Below are 21,027 nucleotides of genomic sequence, written 5' to 3' on the forward strand. Positions count from 1 at the left end.
GGCTATTTTCAAAAGATTTGTATACATTTGAAAGCTTGTAATGGGACATTCTGCATATACTTTCTACTTTTGGTACTTTAGTACATTTTGACACCAATACTTTTGGGACTTACTCAAGTAAATTTTGAATTCTGAACTTTTTCTTGTAACAGAGTATAGTACAGAGTATAGTACAGAGTATTTCTAAATTGCAGTATTGACGCTTTTACTTAAGTAAAGCATTCGAGTACTTATTTTTTTCCACCACTGGTTTTAAGACGGGAAAGATGTGATGTTACAAGAAGTAATTATGAGTAGATAATAGCATTACAGAAAAGACAGAACAGGCCTCGGGCGAGAGCATGCAGCATGGAATCACTGGTCGTGTTTCATGGTGTTCCGGGGGAAAAATTCATTTATCCCATTTTGGGCGGGAACCCCTTTTGGTGTTTTAAACATTATGTTATAATTTAGCTATTAAAAAATAGCAGATCTACAAGCTCATAGCGCGCCACCGAGTGGCGCGCTACGAGCTTGTAGGTCTGCTATTTTTTGAAAAATCGTGAAAATATTTATTTCAGAAAACTGGAGGATTTAGAAGATTTTTTTTAAATTTCGAGGTCACCCCTTTTGGTGTTTTAAACATTATGTTATAATTTAGCTGTTGAAAAATAGCAGATCTACAAGCTCGTAGCGCGCCACCGAGTGGCGCGCTACGAGCTTGTAGGTCTGCTATTTTTTGAAAAATCGTGAAAATATTTATTTCAGAAAACTGGAGGATTTAGAAGATGTTTTCGAGGTCAGGCCTAAATGGGTTAAAAATGTATTTTCAAGACTTGGATGTAAGTCCAAGCATACAGATACAGTACATGCTACAGATGAAACTGCACGACTAGGCTTTGTCTAGAATCGCATTTTAACCCATTTTGTCCTGAGATCAGGTTCTAAAAATGTCTTCTACATGCAGACAGTTTTCTGAAAAAGCTATGTTTCTATGTCAGTCGTTCTTCGATTTTTCAAAAATAGCAGACCTACAAGCTCGTAGCGCGCCACTCGGTGGCGCGCTATGAGCTTGTAGATCTGCTATTTTTCAATAGCTAAAGCATAACATAATGCTAACACCAAAAGGGGTTCCCGCCCAAAATGGGTTAAATAGATGTGAATGTTTTTGAATAGAACAATAGAAGGTTTATAACCAGCGCCGGACTCTTTCAGATACCTAAAAAATTTATTAAAAAGAAATGCGTGGGAAGCGTTCTGATGTTTAGTACGGCAACCTTGAGCCCATTGCTCTATAATTATATTAAAAAAAGAAATTTCACCATTTTGCCATTGAATATAAGGTGTGCTATGAAAATTAACGTGTTTTCTAATCATTAAAGGGGCATTCCACTCATTTTCAACATTGTACTATCTCATTAATATACCTTAGAGCTGTTGTGTGGAAAATTGGAAATAATAAAAAAAAGTCCCTCCCATTCTGTGTTTCCTAGAACTGGAGGTCTGAAAAAAAATCATTAACATCATCATGTTAATCACAGAATGGGGGTACTTTTTTATTATTTCCACGCAACAGCTTTAAGGTATATTAATATTAAGACATAGTAAAATGTTGAAAATGAGTGGAATGCCCCTTTAACCTGGTATGTGCCAGGCAGGTCTAGTGTTTGATCATAGCTTTCACAGTTCCACACCATCTCTTATTCAGTCACCCCCCCCCCCCCCCCCCCCCCTTTAAGTTAGATATTTGTTCCCAGTCCTTTGTGCATCTTGGAACAATCCACCAGATACCCATCTCTGCTGGCTTCATCAACCTCGGTCTGGCTTATTAGCCAGGCTATCATCAACCACCAAGGTCTCCTCCCTTGTCTTGTGTAACATTTCTTTGTGTTCTTGCCTTCACCACAACTCCCGTATGTGGGATGAACTGGAAACGTGGTGAAACAATTTTTATGCCCATTGACGTTAATGTTTTATGTTGACCATGGCGGATTACACCGGTAGTTTTCAACCATTTTCATTTCAAGACCATTGTTAAATCGCCATTTGAGCCACGGACCACCATTTGTTGAGATTTAGCCTCTCAGACCCAAGACTAAAGAATATTTTGTTCCATGCTTTTGGCAAACTATCAAAATAACAATTATTCTTCATTATCTAATTGTGTAGACTACTTGTAAATGAAGTAATGCAGATGTTTAACAATAATTTAACTCTTGAGAGCGTAACATGAAACCAAATGGACCCATAAGGGTCCATTTGGTTTCATTGTACGCTCTCAAGAGTTAAAGATCTATAAGGGTCCATTTGGTTACAAACTCCATCATTAACTCATTTTGGGCGGGAACCCCTTTTGGTGTTAGCATTATGTTATGCTTTAGCTATTGAAAAATAGCAGATCTACAAGCTCATAGCGCGCCACCGAGTGGCGCGCTACGAGCTTGTAGGTCTGCTATTTTTGAAAAATCGAAGAACCACTGACATAGAAACATAGCTTTTTCAGAAAACTGTCAGGATGTAGAAGACATTTTTAGAATCTGATCTCAGGTCAGAATGGGTTAAGCTAGGGGGACCATGCACCTGGAACCACCTCAAGGACCACTGGTAGAAAACCACTGGGATCCCACCATCCCCCATCATCATATTTATTTTCTCTCTCTCTCGTCTTCTCAGCCGGGACAACTCCCCCAGCCTGAAGGAGATCAGGAACGGCTGCCAGCAGCAGAACGACCGCAAGCCGCCCATGCCCCTCCGCCTGCTGCGCCCGGAGGCCCCCAACGGCAACCCCAACCCTCCTCCTCCTCCCCCGCCGACCTCCTCCTCCAACAACCCCGGCCCCCCGACCATCCCCATCTCCGGTCCTCCGTCCTCCCTCTCCCCTCCTCCTCCTCCGCCCTCCTCCACCGTGAACTCCAGCGAGATCCGGGTGGAGCTGGAGCGCAGCAACAACAACAACAACGCGGCCAACGCGGCTCGCACGCGGAAGGCCGGCGGCCCCACGGCGGCGGGCGACAGCGAGCCCAACCTGATCGACTGCCTGCTGGTCACCCCGGCGCTCAGCGCTCTCTCCATCCAGCTGCCGGCGCAGGCGGACCGCGTGCTGGGCTGCTTCGCCCTCATCCTCAAAATGCTGTGAGTGTGTGTGTGTGAGTGAGAGTGTGTGTGTGTGTGTGTCTTTCTTTGGTTTTGCCATGTTCTGTTTGTGTCGCGCCCCATTGTCTTACATCCTGTAATGTCACACCCTGCCACCAACTGTTTTGTGACATTGCTTTGTTTTGTTGTGTTTCGTATTACATTTAGTGACGTTGCACTGAAACTACACAAGGCCTATAATATATGCCATATTGCGCTACTGCTACTCATACTACTTCCCAATGAGATTAGTTACATATATTACGTTGTTGTGACTACACCTAATCGATGTGTTAACCGGCATGGTGGCTACATGGCTGATCGTTTGATCACTTGATCACGTTTGGACTGCTGCAATATCTATTCCAGATAATACAATATTATGAAGTGAAATAGAGAGAGACGTAAATTGAATGTTTTTCAACTGTTAACACCTTTTGTGCTAAAGACGTCTCCACACGTCCTCTCAATAAAAACCGCGGGGTGCTAAGGACGAGTATAGGCATCTTTAGGTCCTTTTTAATGATATAAAACGGGATCCCTGTAACTCATTCATTGACAGCTCCCGTTGCTAGGCAAAGCCTTGGTCAGCGCTCCTGGACATGTTTTGCGCATACGCACATCATTCACTTCCTTGTTTACGTGCTGACAAAACTGTCCATTATCTTTGTAGTCTAGGACCTGGCTAAGATATGTATGCACTTCATTTAGGAGAGAATATCTGAAATGTTCTTGGCTAATATGACAAATTAATAGCAAATGCTTGATAGTGGGCTCGATAAGGACCCGGCTCGATAAGGTGATAGTTATCAATAAAAAATTAACGAGCTCCATCCCTACCCATAACTGTATTGAACATGAATATAAAGTTGGGCATTGCTGATATTTTGGTACCAAGTACCAATGAATGGGCCGCTCCGTCCATTCCATTTCCTTTTTGACCCTGTCCGCGCGCGCGCACGCACGCACGCACGCACGCACGCACACAGACCTTTTCATGGTACAAAGTAAAAAAAACAGCCAGACATGTTGTGTACTTCTCTTTCCTTTCAGAATAATGCAGCTTTCAAGTACCGGTACTTCAGCTGTTTCTGTAGCTATTTCTGAGTTTTGAGTGGCTGCTGTCCATTACACCAAAGAAAGAATTCTCCTTCTACATCCATTAGCTAGTTTCTACATCCATTAGTTTAAATACCTTATAGCTTATTACCTTTTCTCTCCATTATTGATTATAATGAAGCACGTCATACGAGCGCTCTTATAAGCCGGATGCTTAGGGGGAAGAAAGGGAAAAAAATACTATTCCTTAAAACACGTCACCCTGCCTCCAATATTTCAATTCAATTAAATTCAAAGGGCTTCATTGAAAGGGCTCTTTGACTACATCCATAAATCTTCTCTTTGGTCTTCCTCTAGGCCTCCTGCGGCAGTTCCAACCTCAGCGTCCTTCTACCGATATACTTACTATCCCTCCTCTGTACGTGTCCAAACCATCTCAGTCTGGCCTCTCTGGCTTTATCTCCAAAACATCTGACATGTGCTGTCCCTCTGATGTACTCATTCATGATCCTATCCATCCTTGTTACTCCCAGAGAGAACCTCAACATTTTAGTCTCTGCTACCTCCAGCTCTGCTTCCTGTCTTTCTGACTATCTCTAAAACATAAATGTGTAAACTACAGATGCAATTTTATTGAAACAAGAGAATAATAGCATAAGAGCATAATGGCTTAATAATTTATGCTGAGCATTAGTCAAAGGTATGTTTAAATTGGAAACGCGTGCGAGCGTGCGTGCGCGTGCGCGCACACACACACACACACACACACACACGCTCCGTCCTTTAGATTCCTCACGGAGAAGACCTTTTTTGTCCTGATCATACAAAAAGGACAGTTAAAGGAAGTAAAACTAATTGTCAGATAGTCGCCATCTTTGAAATATGCAAAATAGAGGTTCAGCCACACCCAGTCATAAAGATGATCATTCCAAAATGTTTGTAATTGTCAAAAAACATGATTTAGACACCAAGTTTGCATTCCTAGCTCATGTGGTTCAAAAGTTCTAGATAAAACCTTTTTCAGGTGGCGGACTGGCGGCCATATTTGATTTGGCCACTATGATGACCTGGAGGGTTGCTGGCTTCGGCACGGATTCAACAAACATGAGTATTCTGAATTTTTTTCGCGGGGGCAACAGCTCCACCAGAGTGCTCCAGACTTCCCTCTCCAGAGCAACATTAGTGACTTCCTCCTGGGGGATACCGAGACGTTCCAAGGCCAGTGAGTCGATGTATTTCCTCCAACTGCGCCTTGGTCTGCCCCGGGGTCTCCTCCCAGTGGGACGTGCGTCGAGGACCTCCCTAGGGAGGCGCCCGAGAGGCATCCTAACCAGATGCCCGAACCACCTCAGGCTCAGTTGACTCCTTTCCAGGCGAAGGAGCAGCGGTCCTCTCGCGAAGGAACAGCGGTCTCTTTCGTGTGACTGAACTTCTCACCCGATCTCTAAGGGAGATGCCAGCCACCCGTCGAAGAAGTATTAGCCATGTAAAAAACAAATTTAGCTATGACGAGCTAAGACTGAATATATTGACAATTTCGTCAACAAATCTAAACTATACTAAAATGTCAGGGCTGAGGGACGGACTAGTGGAGAAGAGATCCAGTAGAACTAAAATAAGTCATTTTAATATGTTTGGTTGCGCTCTACAGCTTGTACCTAAATATTAAATCGCCATTGCGATGCAATCAACATTTTTGGTCAACAAAATCAACTGTACATCGACTGAAATCCTACAATATCTAATCGACTAAAGCTAGACTAAAACCGAAAGTTTTCAGACGACTAAGACTGAATGGCATTTTATTCAAAAAGGCTAAAACTAAGCTAACCGACGCGACGTCAGAATGCTTGCAGGCGATCGTTCCGTTGATGGCTACTACCGTATGCCAGAACACTTTCAGTGTCAACAGGTTAAACGGGAGCAGGCGAGTCGATACAGTACAATGAGACCTGGTGACGGTGATACGTGTGTGTGTGTGTGTGATACGGCCTGGTGTATATGGCGCAGTGTGAAAGTGGAGTAGGGCTTGTGTGTGTATTGTATGTACGTTGGTATATCACTCTCAGGTGTGTGTGTGCGCACGCGAATGGGGCCAACCTAAAAAGCGATGGTGTGCACGCACGCACACGCGAATGGGGCCAACCTAAAAAGCGATAGTGTGTGTGTTTGTTTGCGTGTGCGTGCGTAGTCTGCATACGTACAAGCGCAGAATTTCTGTAACAAAACCAGTTGTTACTTAACATGGTAATGGGATCTTCCGCAGGTCGCATTACATTAATGCCTCACAGGTGTGCGTCACTGCTGCTCACATTTCACCTGAGGGACCTCTCCTCCTCCCCGGCCTTGTTTTCATACACTATTGTTTTACGTGTCGTGAACTCTCTCTCCCTCTTCTATACTTTCCTTCCCTCTCTTTTACGCCCATTAAGACCCGGAACACAAATGTGTGTCACCTTAGCTTTTAAACATTATTTAGAAGACGTTTTGTAGAATCCGGTCTTAATGTGTGTGTGTGTTTGTGTATCGTTTTCTTTCAGGTCTGACTATGATGACTGGAGACCAGCTTTGGCCAGCCTACTGCAACCTATCCCCTTTCCCAAAGAGTGAGTCTACACACACACACACACACACACACACACACACACACACACACACACACACACACACACACACACACACACACACACACACACACACACACACACACACACACACAATCAACACACATTGACACAAAAAAGGGTGTGTTTCACTCTCAGCCTAGACAAAGTAGGTTCATTTGCACTACTCAACACTTGCGGATTGCTGACCCATTGAAACTTCATCGGCAACATCCCAAACTACCTCTTCCTCAGGGATGTAGCTTATTATAAAGTATTGGGTGTACATTTATATAAATTCACCTGAAAACCACCCGTTCAACAATGACTTGAAGCCTTTTCACATTAACCCATTTTGGGTGGGAACCTCTTTTGGTGTTAGCATTATGTTATGCTTTAGCTATTGAAAAATAGCAGATCTACAAGCTCATAGCTACAAGCTTGTAGGTCTGCTATTTTTTTAAATTCGTAAAAATGCGGCACAAATCTTTGAATATATATTCTTTCAGAGCGAACTTTTTTTTAATTTTGAGGTCAGGCCTAAATGGGTTAAAACCTTGTCTTTTTTTAGTTTTTTTGAGCAGCACAATTGAATCAGGACGGTATAATGTATGCTTATTGCACGTGAGTGTCACGCTCACAACGTGCTGCAGCATGGCACATTGCGAGTTTGTAGATCTTACGCCGTACCCGTGTGCAACCGAGTGTAACTCCTATCACTACTATACGGTATAATGATGTCTCTTACTGCGTGTGTATACCTGTGTATCATGTGGACGGCAAGTCTGTCTGTCTGTAACCGTATCTAGCGCCAGGGTCCCGTAGAGGCCTGTGTGTTGACGTGGGTGTAACCAACCTCACCTAACCCTCCCTGAGGGGGTGACGGCTCTCTCCCGGGGTGAGCTGGTGTAATTGGCTTGCCAGCCTCCAGCCACATTATAATAATTGTTGCCTCACTGCTGCGTCGGCCACCTGTGGATACCTTGTTGTTCCTGCCGACACGGGGACTCACCTGTTAAACACCTGCACCGCTGCTGTCTTTCTGACTGGTTAAGACGTCATTAGGAAAGGCAACAATATCCCCTATGGTCGCCTCCTGGTGTGTGGCATAGGATGTTATTGGTGACATTAACACGCGCAAAACACACACGCGTGATTGAAAACACGTTCAAAACGGTATAATGAGCTGTGCAAGCTCTGTCGCAACTTGGACGTGTAGTTAACTGTGTGTCTTCCTTGGCTACGGAAGTCGTTTTGTAGTGTATTTTTAATTGTAGGTGCCTAATTTAGAAGTGATAATCAAATTATTATTTGTCACTTTACTCATACGAGGCACAAGCAGCGGTTAGTGGGACATTAGTGGGACACAACAAACAATGTAACAATAAGATAAATGAATATAATGAATAAAACTAAATAAAAGTAACAACACTGGAGGTGACAGAAATAACGTTAAAAAATGCTACGGTTAGAGCGGCAGAATGGCAAGACCTCTTAAAACAAATAAACAATCTTTAGCGGCCGTGTCAAAGATAAAATAAAATAAACATAATTATGTAAAGTCAGACATTTCATGTTAGTGCTTGTTGGTTACCTTCTGCCTCATGTATAAAATGTGTATGAAACCCTTTATACTAACCTCGTCCTCTCATCGCTTTGCTTTCTGTAGGGCTCTTGCACATGGAAAATTCACAAAGTAAGTAACTCAGTTATGAGTAATTTATACTATATGTATATTCAACTGTTTGTTGCATGTATTGTGTATGCTGGCTGTTTCTTATTTTTGACCCTACTCGCCATAGCCATTTTGTTCATACTTAGGGGGTTGCGGGGGAAATGGCCGTCGTGTGAATATGGTCGAATGTACTAAAAGATGTACTAAGCTGGGGTAGATTCAGCTTGATATTACTGAGTCCTAACCAAGGGCGGCGGTTTTGGCCTGTGCATGTAGCTCGAGTAAACCCTGCGCAGCTGGGGTTTAACACATTTTGGTCGGGAACCCCTTTTGGCATTATGTTATGCTTTAGCTATTGAAAAATAGCAGATCTACAAGCTCATAGCGCGCCACCGAGTGGCGCGCTATGAGCTTGTAGGTCTGCTATTTTTGAAAAATCAAAGAACGACTGACATAGAAACATAGCTTTTTCAGAAAACTGTCAGGATGTAGAAGACATTTTTAGAATCTGATCTCAGGTCAAAATGGGTTTAACACAGAGCACTCGTTGCACTTCCGCATTTGGACACCAAATTTTGGTGTCCCAATACGGAACTGCGTCGAGAAAATGTGGAAGTATAGAGTGTTCTTCCGGGTCCTCCAAACGCCACCGAGAAACTTCCATTGAAATGAATAGTGGAGGTGGTAGCAGTCCGCCATCTAGTTTATATATTACTCCATGGTCTTAACCCATTTTGACCTGAGATCAGATTCTAAAAATGTCTTCTACATCCTGACAGTTTTCTGAAAAAGCTATGTTTCTATGTCAGTCGTTCTTCGATTTTTCAAAAATAGCAGATCTACAAGCTCGTAGCGCGCCACTCGGTGGCGCACTATGAGCTTGTAGATCTGCTATTTTTGCTAAAGCATAACATAATGCTAACACCAAAAGGGGTTCCCGCCCAGAATGGGTTAACCCCACCTGTGGCCAATTCTACAAATCATCTCTGTCGGGTGGAAACCTCAGAACATCCCAAATAATATGTCTTCAGGATTCAAATTCAAGAACGGAAACGTAGCAGATTGATGAGCTCAAACCTTTCTCAAGTTTCGAGCTTGTGGATCTGCTACTTTTGAATCTTTTGTGTAGACATAACCTCCTTTAGAGCGTCGCAAGGCCCCTACCAAGGCCCAGGAAATGATTCTCTGTTCATTTTCCTCATAGACATTTCAGAAAGTATTTCTTTAAAGACGTTTACGCCGTGGACAAAGCCAACTCGAGTCGTGACAAATCATGACAAAACAGTTTTTTGGGCCGAACAAATCATTTGAAAGAAGAAAAAAAACGGCATTTTTTGTTGTTTTTCTTCTTTGTCATGAGTTGTCACGACTCGAGTTGGCTTTGTCCGTGGCGTAACCGTCTTTAAATAAATACTTTTTGAAATGTCTATGGGAAAAATTGGGATTCCACTACAATTATTTGAAAACTTTAGTTACTAGTTACTTTGCCGATTTTAAATTTTGATTAGAAAACCTCATAGACATTTCAGAAAGTATTTCTTTAAAGACGTTTACGCCGTGGACAAAGCCAACTCGAGTCGTGACAAATCATGACAACAAACTGTTTTTTGGGCCGAACAAATCCTTTGAAAGAAGAAAAAAACGGCATTTTTTTTTTGTTTTTCTTCTTTGTCATGAGTTGTCACGACTCGAGTTGGCTTTGTCCGTGGCGTAACCGTCTTTAAATAAATACTTTTTGAAATGTCTATGGGAAAAATGCATTGGGATTCATTTCCTGGGCCATGGTAGGGGGCGGGACTGCGACGCTCTATAGTGTGTACTTATACTCGTATAGATTAATTGTACAGATATTCTACGGTTGACGGATGTTAGGTTCTTAGCTTACTTATGATCCTTGATTACTATTTCTATGTATTTGATGCATTACCATGTGTTGTTCTTGCTTACTGTAAATCGCTCTGGATTAACCCATTTTGACCTGAGATCAGATTCTAAAAATGTCTTCTACATCCTGACAGTTTTCTGAAAAAGCTATGTTTCTATGTCAGTCGTTCTTCGATTTTTCAAAAATAGCAGACCTACAACATGAGCTTGTAGATCTGCTATTTTTCAATAGCTAAAGCATAACATAATGCTAACACCAAAAGGGGTTCCCGCCCAAAATGGGTTAAGAGCACCTGCTAAATGCCTATATTGATTGTAATATTGAGTGACGCTGTAGTAGCTGTAGTGTAAAGTAGGGTATTCATTTACAAACAAAAAGCACCAAAAAGTTAAAATATGGAGATCAGAGGTCTCTGCCAGACGGCAACAAAATGCCTTATAAATCCTAAGAGTTTTCTGAAGTGTGTGTGTGTGCGTGCGTGCGTGCGTGCGTGCGTGCGTGCGTGCGTGCGTGCGTGCGCGTGCGCGCTAGGTTAACGTACAGTCTGTGGTAGGTTCAGCTATGATATTTCTGTCTCTTCATGTTTGTCTTTCTAAACAGGGAACTGAAGTATGTCATTCAGAGGTTCGCTGAGGACCCGAGGCAGGAGGTGAGTGTCAGCGAGCGCGTGTATGTTTATCGCTGTGTAAACACCAGTGGTGGAAAGTAACTAAGTACTTTTACTTGAGTACTGTACTTAAGTACAATTTTGAGGTATTTGTACTTTAATTGAGTATTTCCAATTTCCAGTACTTTCACTTCTACTCCACTACATCTCAGAGACAAAATTTGTACTTTTACTCCACTACAATTATTTGAAAACTTTAGTTACTAGTTACTTTGCCGATTTTAAATTTTGATTAGAAAACATACATTAACCACTTCAACCCTATACATTTCGGCCATTTGAAAATAGCCGACGCATTGTGAGCTTGTAGATCTGCTATTTTCAATAGATTTTGTACAAATTTTGAACTTGTGAAATGTCACATTCTGCACAATGAGTACTTTTACTTTTAGTACTTTAAGTACATTTTGATGCCGATACTTTTACTTGAGTACATTTTGAATACAGGACTTCTACTTGTAACGGAGTACATTTACATGGCAGTATTTATACTTTTACTTAAGTAAAACATTTGAGTACTTTTTCCACCACTGTTAAACACAGTTTGTATCAGTCCCTGTGCTTGATGCTGTGTGTGACTGTGTGTGTGTGTTGCAGGTCCATTCTTGCTTACTCAGTGTGCGTTCGGGTAAAGACGGCTGGTTCCAGCTCTACAGTCCCGGGGGAGTGGCCTGTGACGATGATGGAGAGCTGTTTGCCAGCATGGTGGGTGTACACAGACTGTGTGTGCACGCACGCACGCACGCACACATGCAACAAACATAACTCACAATGATCTATCACGGTGGTGGAGTAAGTTGTTGCTATTATGGAACGGTTGGTGTGTGTGGTCACCAGTACTGTGAGGCTTTAGACTGTTATTGTTTACATTTAAACAGTACATCACACTGTAAATCGCTCTGGATTAAACCCATTTTGACCTGAGATCAGATTCTAAAAATGTCTTCTACATCCTGACAGTTTTCTGAAAAAGCTATGTTTCTATGTCGTTCTTCGATTTTTCAAAAATAGCAGACCTACAAGCTTGTAGCTGAGCTTGTAGATCTGCTATTTTTCAATAGCTAAAGCATATCATAATGCTAACACCAAAAGGGGTTACCGCCCAAAATGGGTTAAGAGCACCTGCTAAATGCCTATATTGATTGTAAGATTGAGTGATGCTGTAGTAGCTGTAGTGTAAAGTAGGGTATTCATTTACAAACAAAAAGCACCAAAAGTTTAAATATGGAGATCAGAGGTCTCTGCCCGACGGCAACAAAATGCCTTATAAATCGTGTGTGTGTGTGTGTGTGTGTGTGTGTGTGTGTGTGTGTGTGTGTGTGTGTGTGTGTGTGTGTGTGTGTGTGTGTGTGTGTGTGTGTGTGTGTGTGTGTGTGTGTGTGTGTGTGTGTGTGTGTGTGTGTGTGTGTGTGTGTGTGTGTGTGTGTGTGTGTGTGTGTGTGTGTGTGTGTGTGTGTGTGTGTGTGTGTGTGTGTGTGTGTGTGTGTGTGTGAGATAGGTTAACGTACTATTGTTGCCTTTTCCGTCTGTGGTAGGTTCAGCTTGATATTTCTCTATCACGGTGGTGGAGTAAGTTGTTACTATTATGGAATGGTTGGTGTGTGTGGTCACCAGTACTGTGAGGCTGGAGGCTTTGACTGTTATTGTTTACATTTAAACAGTACATCACGGTTTTACAAGAAAAAGTGGGTGAAATTAGTTTTTGTGCATGATGGGAATTGAGAACTATGCACAAAATCACTTTGAAAACTTTAAAACTGTGATGTGACAATATGCCTGATTTCTGATGCATAAACTTGTCCTCTACCATCAGGTCCACATCCTGATGGGCTCCTGCTACAAGACCAAGAAGTTCCTCCTGTCTTTGGCTGAGAACAAGCTGGGCCCCTGCATGTTACTGGCCCTACGCGGAAACCAGACCATGGTAGAGGTACGTCATTATCATGGCCTAAAATATCATATTTTGATTATGTTAATAGTTAATCGTTAGTCAATTAAACTTAACGGTTAATAATTAATTGACATTTCTGCGGTTCTATCATTGGGTGGTTTTCTGTGCTTGCCTGTCTGTGTGTGCACGCGTGCGGACCCCCCCCCCCCCCCCCCACCTTGGTAGCCACAGAAATGTCTCATGCTTTTGCATGTGATGTGACAGACAAGACGGTGCACTTTTCATTTCATTTTTTTCCTCATACAAAGATGCCATTGCCTGGCCCTGTATCTGAAATTCCTTTTGATTAAGGAATATAATATGCCTTTTGTATATCAGCAAGTGTAACATTTAATTATCGGTTAATAGATCGATGAGGTTATCAAAACGTATCAATTAATGACTTAATCAATAATTCCCATCCCTAATATTGATATTGCTCTAGTCTTCCATGTACATTTATAACATAGAAAATAGATTATTATATTAAGCCTTAAAATGTATTTTAAAAACTTTACATTTGAACTACATGCTGTAGTCGTGTATTCATCTGTTTTAAATCGGTATTTGCTTTTATGAAGACCCGTCCCGTTCTTTACTTTCCCCCACTTGAATGTTCTCCTGCTCACTTTGTGTGTGGGAGAGTAGTAGAGAGAAGTAATTTATGAAAGTGTTATTACCGATGACAAGGTACAGCCTGTGCCCAAATCACTGTCATCTTTGTCAGCAGTAAAGATGTTCCGCTCAGTGTTCTGTGGAGCCAGGGACTCCATGTTCCTGAGTTTGACCCAAGTATGGTAACCATACTTAACCCATTCTGGGCGGGAACCCCTTTTGGTGTTAGCATTATGTTATGCTTTAGCTATTGAAAAATAGCAGATCTACAAGCTCATAGCGCGCCACCGAGTGGCGCGCTACGAGCTTGTAGGTCTGCTATTTTTGAATAATCGAAGAACCACTGACAGAAACATAGCTTTTTCAGAAAACTGTCAGGATGTAGAAGACATTTTTAGAATCTGATCTCAGGTCAAAATGGGTTAATTATGTCGCTCAAACCCACTGTGCGGAAGATTTTGAACACGACACGGCGGACATTTCATCAGTGTTCGTGTGGCTGAAACTGAAGCATTTCCAAACAACAGAAGTCACAGAACTAATTGAGCACACTTTACCCTATATAGACACATCCAGGGTTTTGAGTGCCTCTCAAACCAAAATAACAAGGAAGCAAAATATTGAGTGAATTGACGTCGTGCACAACACATTGCTCAGTCAGCACTACTGTGCACAGAATACGAGACTGCTCGCCCCTTTACCAACTCGCCCCCGCAATTTTTTTTAATGTAGTTAACAGTTAATTTAGTATTTCCCTCCCTCTCTGAAATCTGAAATGATCTTGTATACAGATGTATTTGATTGTATAGTAGTCGATCTCTATACTCTGTAAAATTTAGAAAGAACAACATGTCACAGAGACGGTGACTGCTTAATTAAGTTAATTTATGATCTTCTAGCAGTTAATTTCGTTTTATTAATCACATTTCTTCCATGTAGCCCATGTTTTGTAATGGCATCATCATGCTATTATGCCCGTGGATATACAGAGTGAACTTAACAATGATAAATGAATATGATAATACCTTTTAAATAATCACAAACATGAATTATGTTTGTTATTTACAGCTAGGTAGAGTAGTGGGGCGAGATGGAAAAGGGGCGAGCTGACCTGTTACCCTGTGCACATTTATCATCGTAGTACATATTACCAGTAAGACGCCTGGGGGGCGAGAAGCGACCTTGCCCTAAAGGGTGAGGTCGCGTGCGATGTCACAAGTCGAGACCTGGGCACCATATATGGGGCTTTCCCCATGTATGGGGATTTTGAATGATACATTGAGTGACTGATGGGAAAGGCATGATTCAATAGTTAACTGTGACCTTTGCGGCAACCACAGTGGTTATCATGAGACTGTCACAATATGATCATATATTGGCATTCCCATATATGGGCTTAATATTGATCACGGTCAAGGTTCTCCATATATGGTAATGGACATAACAGGGATTGCTAGTCTCGAGGCAGAATATTTGGCTGTGCAAACCCAGCATTGTATTAGAAGATACAGCACATAGGATAGGACACAGCACTCAAGACACCACAATGGTATTCAGTCTCTGTGTGTGTGTGTGCGGGTGTGTGTGTGCGCGTATGTGTGTGTGCGTGCAGATCCTCTGCCTGATGCTGGAGTACAACATCATCGAGAACAAGGACACGCAGCTCCAGATCATCTCCACCCTGGAGAGCACCCAGACGGGCCTGCGCATGTACGAGCAGCTCTGTGAGCGCCAGAGAGAGCTCAAAGAGCTGGTGAGTTACTGTACTTACTGTACCACATACTGTACATGTACGAGCAGCTCTGTGAGCGCCAGAGAGAGCTCAAAGAGCTGGTGAGTTACTGTACTTAGTGTACCACATACTGTACATGTACGAGCAGCTCTGTGAGCGCCAGAGAGAGAGCTCAAAGAGCTGGTGAGTTACTGTACTTAGTGTACCACATACTGTACATGTACGAGCAGCTCTGTGAGCGCCAGAGAGAGAGCTCAAAGAGCTGGTGAGTTGTTCACTGCTTCTCTGTAGATGCTGGCTGCTGCACACACAGTGTTGGACTTCATCGACTGTCTTAAACTATGACGTAAAGATGTTCCATCGACTAACCTTTTTTTTCACTGACAAACTAAATAAAAAAACAAATAAAAACTAAGCTATTATGTCTAAAACCAGCTCAGTGGCCTTGTCATTAGAGTGGCCGCCCTGACATTGGGGGGTCGGGGGTTCGATTCCTAGCCGGGTCGTACTAAAGACTCTGGAAAAATGGGACCCAGTGCCTCTCTGCTTGGCACTCGGCATCAATGGTTGGATTGGGGGTAAGTCCCTGCGACATACTAGCGTCATGTCCAGGGGGTGTACTTGTACATCAAGCTGCCTCACGCTACAGAAACAGGAGATAAGCTCCTGCCCCTATGGGCCTCATGGCTTGGCAAGGCCAAGTCTAAATACACAAAATTTGTCAACAAATAAAAAACAGACTAAAATGTTAGGTTTGTTTGCAATCTGAAAATAGCAGATCTACAAGCTCACAATACATTGCACGTTGTCGCGTGTAGAAGTTAATTTAGACTGCTACACACACACACTAGCAGTGAAATACTTACTGTAAGTTCACACAAATTAAACAATGACACACTTAGAAATCTCCGTCCGTCTCTGTGTGTTTACATGCACGGGACACAGTGTGTACGTGTGCTGTCTGTATGCACACATAATGGTTTACGCACGCCGGATCTGAACACATAAACATTGTCCTATTTACTCGTTCGACCCCTGCATTCAAGAAATGTTGGCGTTGAATTGTATATAATTGTATAAAATGTTTAGTTTTGGCAGGCTTACTAAACTGAACCACTGGATAAGTGTTCTGTGTTCTTTGTCTGGTTAAAGTTGTATATTCGATTACATCAGAGGTTCCCAAACTTCTAGAGACCCAAAAGAGAAATTAGACATTCGCCCGGGACCCAAATGAGTGAAAATAGCAGATCTACAAGTTCGCAGCCCGTCGCTTCGCTTGTTTGTTTTGAAATAACAATAGGCCTAATTAAAAATGTAGCAAACAAAAATAAAATAGGTATGTGACCCACAAATGGTTTGGGAAACAATGGGTTACATTATGGAATTTTGTCACAAAAGAAAGGAGTTTTATGCCTAAGCTTATTTGTCAGCTGTTTTATCTTCAACTTATTGTTTCAAGAGCAACCAGTTTATTTCTGTTTGCAACCAGATCTTATTTTAATGATGTTTGGGAGACGAGAAACACTTTCCTGGGGTTTTTATGTGGGTGATTTGTGTTTCTGTGATGTCACGAACACTGGTCTCACTTCCTTCCTGGACTGCATGTTGTCTCAGTAACTGCCTGGGCACACTTGAACTTCCATGCGCGGCCAAAGGAAGCTGTCTTTTGCGTAATTTCCGGGTTTTTAGACAGCTGGGTGGATGGAAATGAAGCTCCACCCACGCGGCAGAATGCCACTGGGGCAAGCTTTTCCGGGAATCTGGCCGACACGGCAATCTGCTGCATGGGTGGAGCTTCATTTCCATCCACCAGCTGTCTAAAAACCCGGAAATTACGCAAAAGACAGCTTCTTTTGTCCGCGCATGGAATCTTAGGTGTAGTTACAGGGTAAGACAGCCCTCCCCCTCTACACAAGGTGGGGTGAGTGCAGCAAAGCATTATGGTCATTGTAGTAATCCAGCAGTGAGACCAGTGTCTGTGACATCACAGACACTTTGAAATACTAAAATATCTAGAAACGCGTATTATTACCTGCATAAAAAAATCCCAGGAAAGTGTTTCTTGTGTCCCAAACACCATTAAAATAAGTTCTGTTTGCGAAAGGGCCCGGGGTGAAGTGCCCATTTATTTAACTCATTCTGGACGGGAACCCCTTTTGTTGTTTTAAGCGTTATGTTATACTGTACCTTTTGGAAAAAATTGCAGATCTACAAGCTCTCGATGTCAGGCCTAAATGGGTTAAGTAACATTTGAGTACTAGAAGGGCCTAGTCCTGAAATGTTACCGTAGTCTGTTCAAGAACAGAGCTGTACACAGACGCCAGCTACAGGCCTGGTCCTGAAATGTTACCGTAGTCTGTTCAAGAACAGAGCTGTACACAGACGCCAGCTACAGGCCTGGTCCTGAACTGTTACCATAGTCGGTTCAAGAACAGAGCTGTACACAGACGCCAACTACAGGCCTGGTCCTGAAATGTTACCGTAGTCTGTTCAAGAACAGAGCTGTACACAGACGCCAGCTACAGGCCTGGTCCTGAAATGTTACCGTAGCCTGTTCAAGAACAGAGCTGTACACAGACGCCAGCTACAGGCCTGGTCCTGAAATGTTACCGTAGCCTGTTCAAGAACAGAGCTGTACACAGACGCCAGCTACAGGCCTGGTCCTGAACTGTTACCATAGTCGGTTCAAGAACAGAGCTGTACACAGACGCCAACTACAGGCCTGGTCCTGAAATGTTACCGTAGTCTGTTCAAGAACAGAGCTGTACACAGACGCCAGCTACAGGCCTGGTCCCGAAATGTTACCATAGTCTGTTCAAGAACAAAGTTGCTCACAGATGTCACCTACAGGCTAACATGGTACTGCATGACCTTTGAGTGTAGGAGAGAGCCATCTTAATAAAACATTAAAACTAGACTAAAACTAAAACATTTCAGATGACTAAACTATGACTAAAACTAAATGAAATTGTATTCAAAAGACTATGACTACTATAGTCTCGCGCGGCCAGACTGTTGCCTCTCGTAATTTTCAATTGTTTCCGGTAACGATAAAGCGGAAGGGAAGCCTCCTCCCCCACTTACAGGCATGCAAATTTATCCTAATATAAATAGAACTAATCTAAGCATATCGCATGCTGCTTATTTTCGTGAACGGAAATACCAGCTCGGATTTTGGGAGGTGTAGTTAGTTACAGAGTAGCCTCGATACCCAGGCTTTCATTTCGTATGCGCGAAAAATAGTTACAGAGTGACTATAGCATTCAGAGATTGTGGAATAGTTGTCTGGCTACGCGAGACCAGACTATGATTAAAACCAAAACTTCCTGTCAAAATCAACACTGACGTACTTTGTGTTTCTCTCTCTCTCTCTCTCTCTCTCTCTCTCTCTCTCTCTCTCTCTCTGTTGCTCACTCAGCAAAGAAAAGGAGGCCCCACCCGCCTGACTCTGCCCTCAAAGTCCACAGTGAGTTTTTGTATGCTTGTTGCTTAGCAAATTAGTCATATGAGGTCACATGATAATACCACTGATGTACAAAAAAAACAAAACCTCCATTATTCTGGCTGAAATTAAACTGGAATTGTTTTGTGATCTGTATTTCATTTTTATGATGGAATAAGCTTAGCATCTGCCATTAGCCAATATATAAGCGATGCAAATCTTACCAAAACTATATTGTGATAAGATCATGTACAGAAATCAGACGCAACAATGCTGATTAGGTAGAGCGTTCTGTATGCTGAGAGCTCATGCTGGGAAATGGCGTGAAAGGCATTGTGTTACGTAGGCCGGAGGAGATTTCCCGGCACCGCGAGCTCAAACACATTGGGAAATGTTTGTCTGATTTTCACACACAATAGCACGACGGGATTTAGGTTTGATGTCGGCAAGTTCCCCTTAATCAGCCTCACTAATATTTATTTTCCACCCGTGTCCCCCCCTCCTCCCGTCATCCATCTGTCCTTCCTCTGATTCCTTCCTCTGCTCTCTACCTCCTCTCCTTCTCTCCTTCTCTCCTTCCACCCTGTACTCTCTATACCTCCTCTCCTTCTCTCCTTCCACCCTGTTCTCTCTACCTCCTCTCCTTCTCTCCTTCCACCCTGTACTCTCTATACCTTCTCTCCTTCCACCCTGTTCTCTCTACCTCCTCTCCTTCCCTCCTTCCACCCTGTTCTCTCTACCTCCTCTCCTTCTCTCCTTCCACCCTGCTCTCTCTACCTCCTCTCCTTCTCTCCTTCCACCCTGTTCTCTCTACCTCCTCTCCTTCTCTCCTTCCACCCTGCTCTCTCTACCTCCTCTCCTTCTCTCCTTCCACCCTGCTCTCTCTACCTCCTCTCCTTCTCTCCTTCCACCCTGTTCTCTCTACCTCCTCTCCTTCTCTCCTTCCACCCTGCTCTCTCTACCTCCTCTCCTTCTCTCCTTCCACCCTGCTCTCTCTCTACCTCCTCTCCTTCTCTCTCTACCTCCTCTCCTTCTCTCCTTCCACCCTGCTCTCTCTACCTCCTCTCCTTCTCTCCTTCCACCCTGCTCTCTCTACCTCCTCTCCTCTCCTCTCCTTTCACCCTGCTCTCTCTCTCTACCTCCTCTCCTTCTCTCCTTCCACCCTGCTCTCTCTACCTCCTCTCCTTCTCTCCTTCCACCCTGCTCTCTCTACCTCCTCTCCTCTCCTTCCACCCTGCTCGCTCTACCTCCTCTCCTTCTCTCCTTCCACCCTGCTCTCTCTACCTCCTCTCCTTCTCTCCTTCCACCCTGCTCTCTCTACCTCCTCCTCTCCTCTCCTTCCACCCTGCTCTCTCTACCTCCTCTCCTCTCCTTCCACCCTGTTCTCTCTACCTCCTCTCCTCTCCTTCCACCCTGCTCTCTCTACCTCCTCTCCTCTCCTTCCACCCTGTTCTCTCTACCTCCTCTCCTCTCCTTCCACCCTGCTCGCTCTACCTCCTCTCCTTCTCTCCTTCCACCCTGCTCTCTCTACCTCCTCTCCTTCTCTCCTTCCACCCTGCTCTCTCTACCTCCTCCTCTCCTCTCCTTCCACCCTGCTCTCTCTACCTCCTCTCCTCTCCTTCCACCCTGCTCTCTCTACCTCCTCTCCTCTCCTTCCACCCTGCTCTCTCTACCTCCTCTCCTCCTCTCCTTCCACCCTGCTCTCTCTCTACCTCCTCTCCTTCTCTCCTTCCACCCTGCTCTCTCTACCTCCTCTCCTTCTCTCCATGCACCCTGCTCTCTACCTCCTCTCCTTCTCTCCTTCCACCCTGCTCTCTCTACCTCCTCTCCTTCTCTCCTTCCACCCTGCTCTCTCTACCTCCTCTCCTTCTCTCCTTCCACCCTGTTCTCTCTACCTCCTCTCCTTCTCTCCTTCCACCCTGCTCTCTCTACCTCCTCTCCCTCTCCTCCTTCCACACTGCTCTCTCTACCTCCTCTCCTTCTCTCCTTCCACCCTGCTCTCTCTACCTCCTCTCCTTCCACCCTGCTCTCTCTCTACCTCTTCTCCTTCTCTCCTTCCACCCTGCTCTCTCTACCTCCTCTCCTTCCCTCCTTCCACCCTGCTCTCTCTACCTCCTCTCCTTCCCTCCTTCCACCCTGCTCTCTCTACCTCCTCTCCCTCTCCTCTCCTTCCACCCTGCTCTCTCTCTACCTCCTCTCCTTCTCTCCTTCCACCCTGCTCTCTCTCTACCTCCTCTCCTTCTCTCCTTCCACCCTGCTCTCTCTCTACCTCCTCTCCTTCCCTCCTTCCACCCTGCTCTCTCTCTAC

At 43.8% G+C, this 21,027-nt stretch overlaps 1 protein-coding gene across 5 annotated transcripts in view; it reads left to right on the forward strand.

Annotated features, from left to right (window-relative positions):
- cmip (c-Maf inducing protein) overlaps window positions 1-21,027 on the forward strand; it is a 77,504-nt gene that overhangs the window by 48,986 nt on the left and 7,491 nt on the right. For 3 of the 5 annotated variants that reach the window (XM_079502086.1, XM_079502085.1, XM_079502088.1), the window contains exons 10-18: window positions 2,653-3,111; window positions 6,711-6,776; window positions 8,443-8,469; window positions 10,934-10,982; window positions 11,598-11,705; window positions 12,499-12,531; window positions 12,814-12,930; window positions 15,158-15,298; window positions 18,696-18,743. In XM_079502086.1, the coding sequence (XP_079358212.1) occupies window positions 2,653-3,111; window positions 6,711-6,776; window positions 8,443-8,469; window positions 10,934-10,982; window positions 11,598-11,705; window positions 12,499-12,531; window positions 12,814-12,930; window positions 15,158-15,298; window positions 18,696-18,743 (1,048 nt within the window). The remainder of the gene's footprint in view (window positions 1-2,652; window positions 3,112-6,710; window positions 6,777-8,442; window positions 8,470-10,933; window positions 10,983-11,597; window positions 11,706-12,498; window positions 12,532-12,813; window positions 12,931-15,157; window positions 15,299-18,695; window positions 18,744-21,027) is intronic. The other 2 variants (XM_079502087.1, XM_079502089.1) reach the window with 1 other exon arrangement.

This window comes from Electrona antarctica, assembly GCF_951216825.1.
Source record: "Electrona antarctica genome assembly, chromosome: 5".
In the NCBI taxonomy this organism is placed as follows: domain Eukaryota; kingdom Metazoa; phylum Chordata; class Actinopteri; order Myctophiformes; family Myctophidae; genus Electrona; species Electrona antarctica.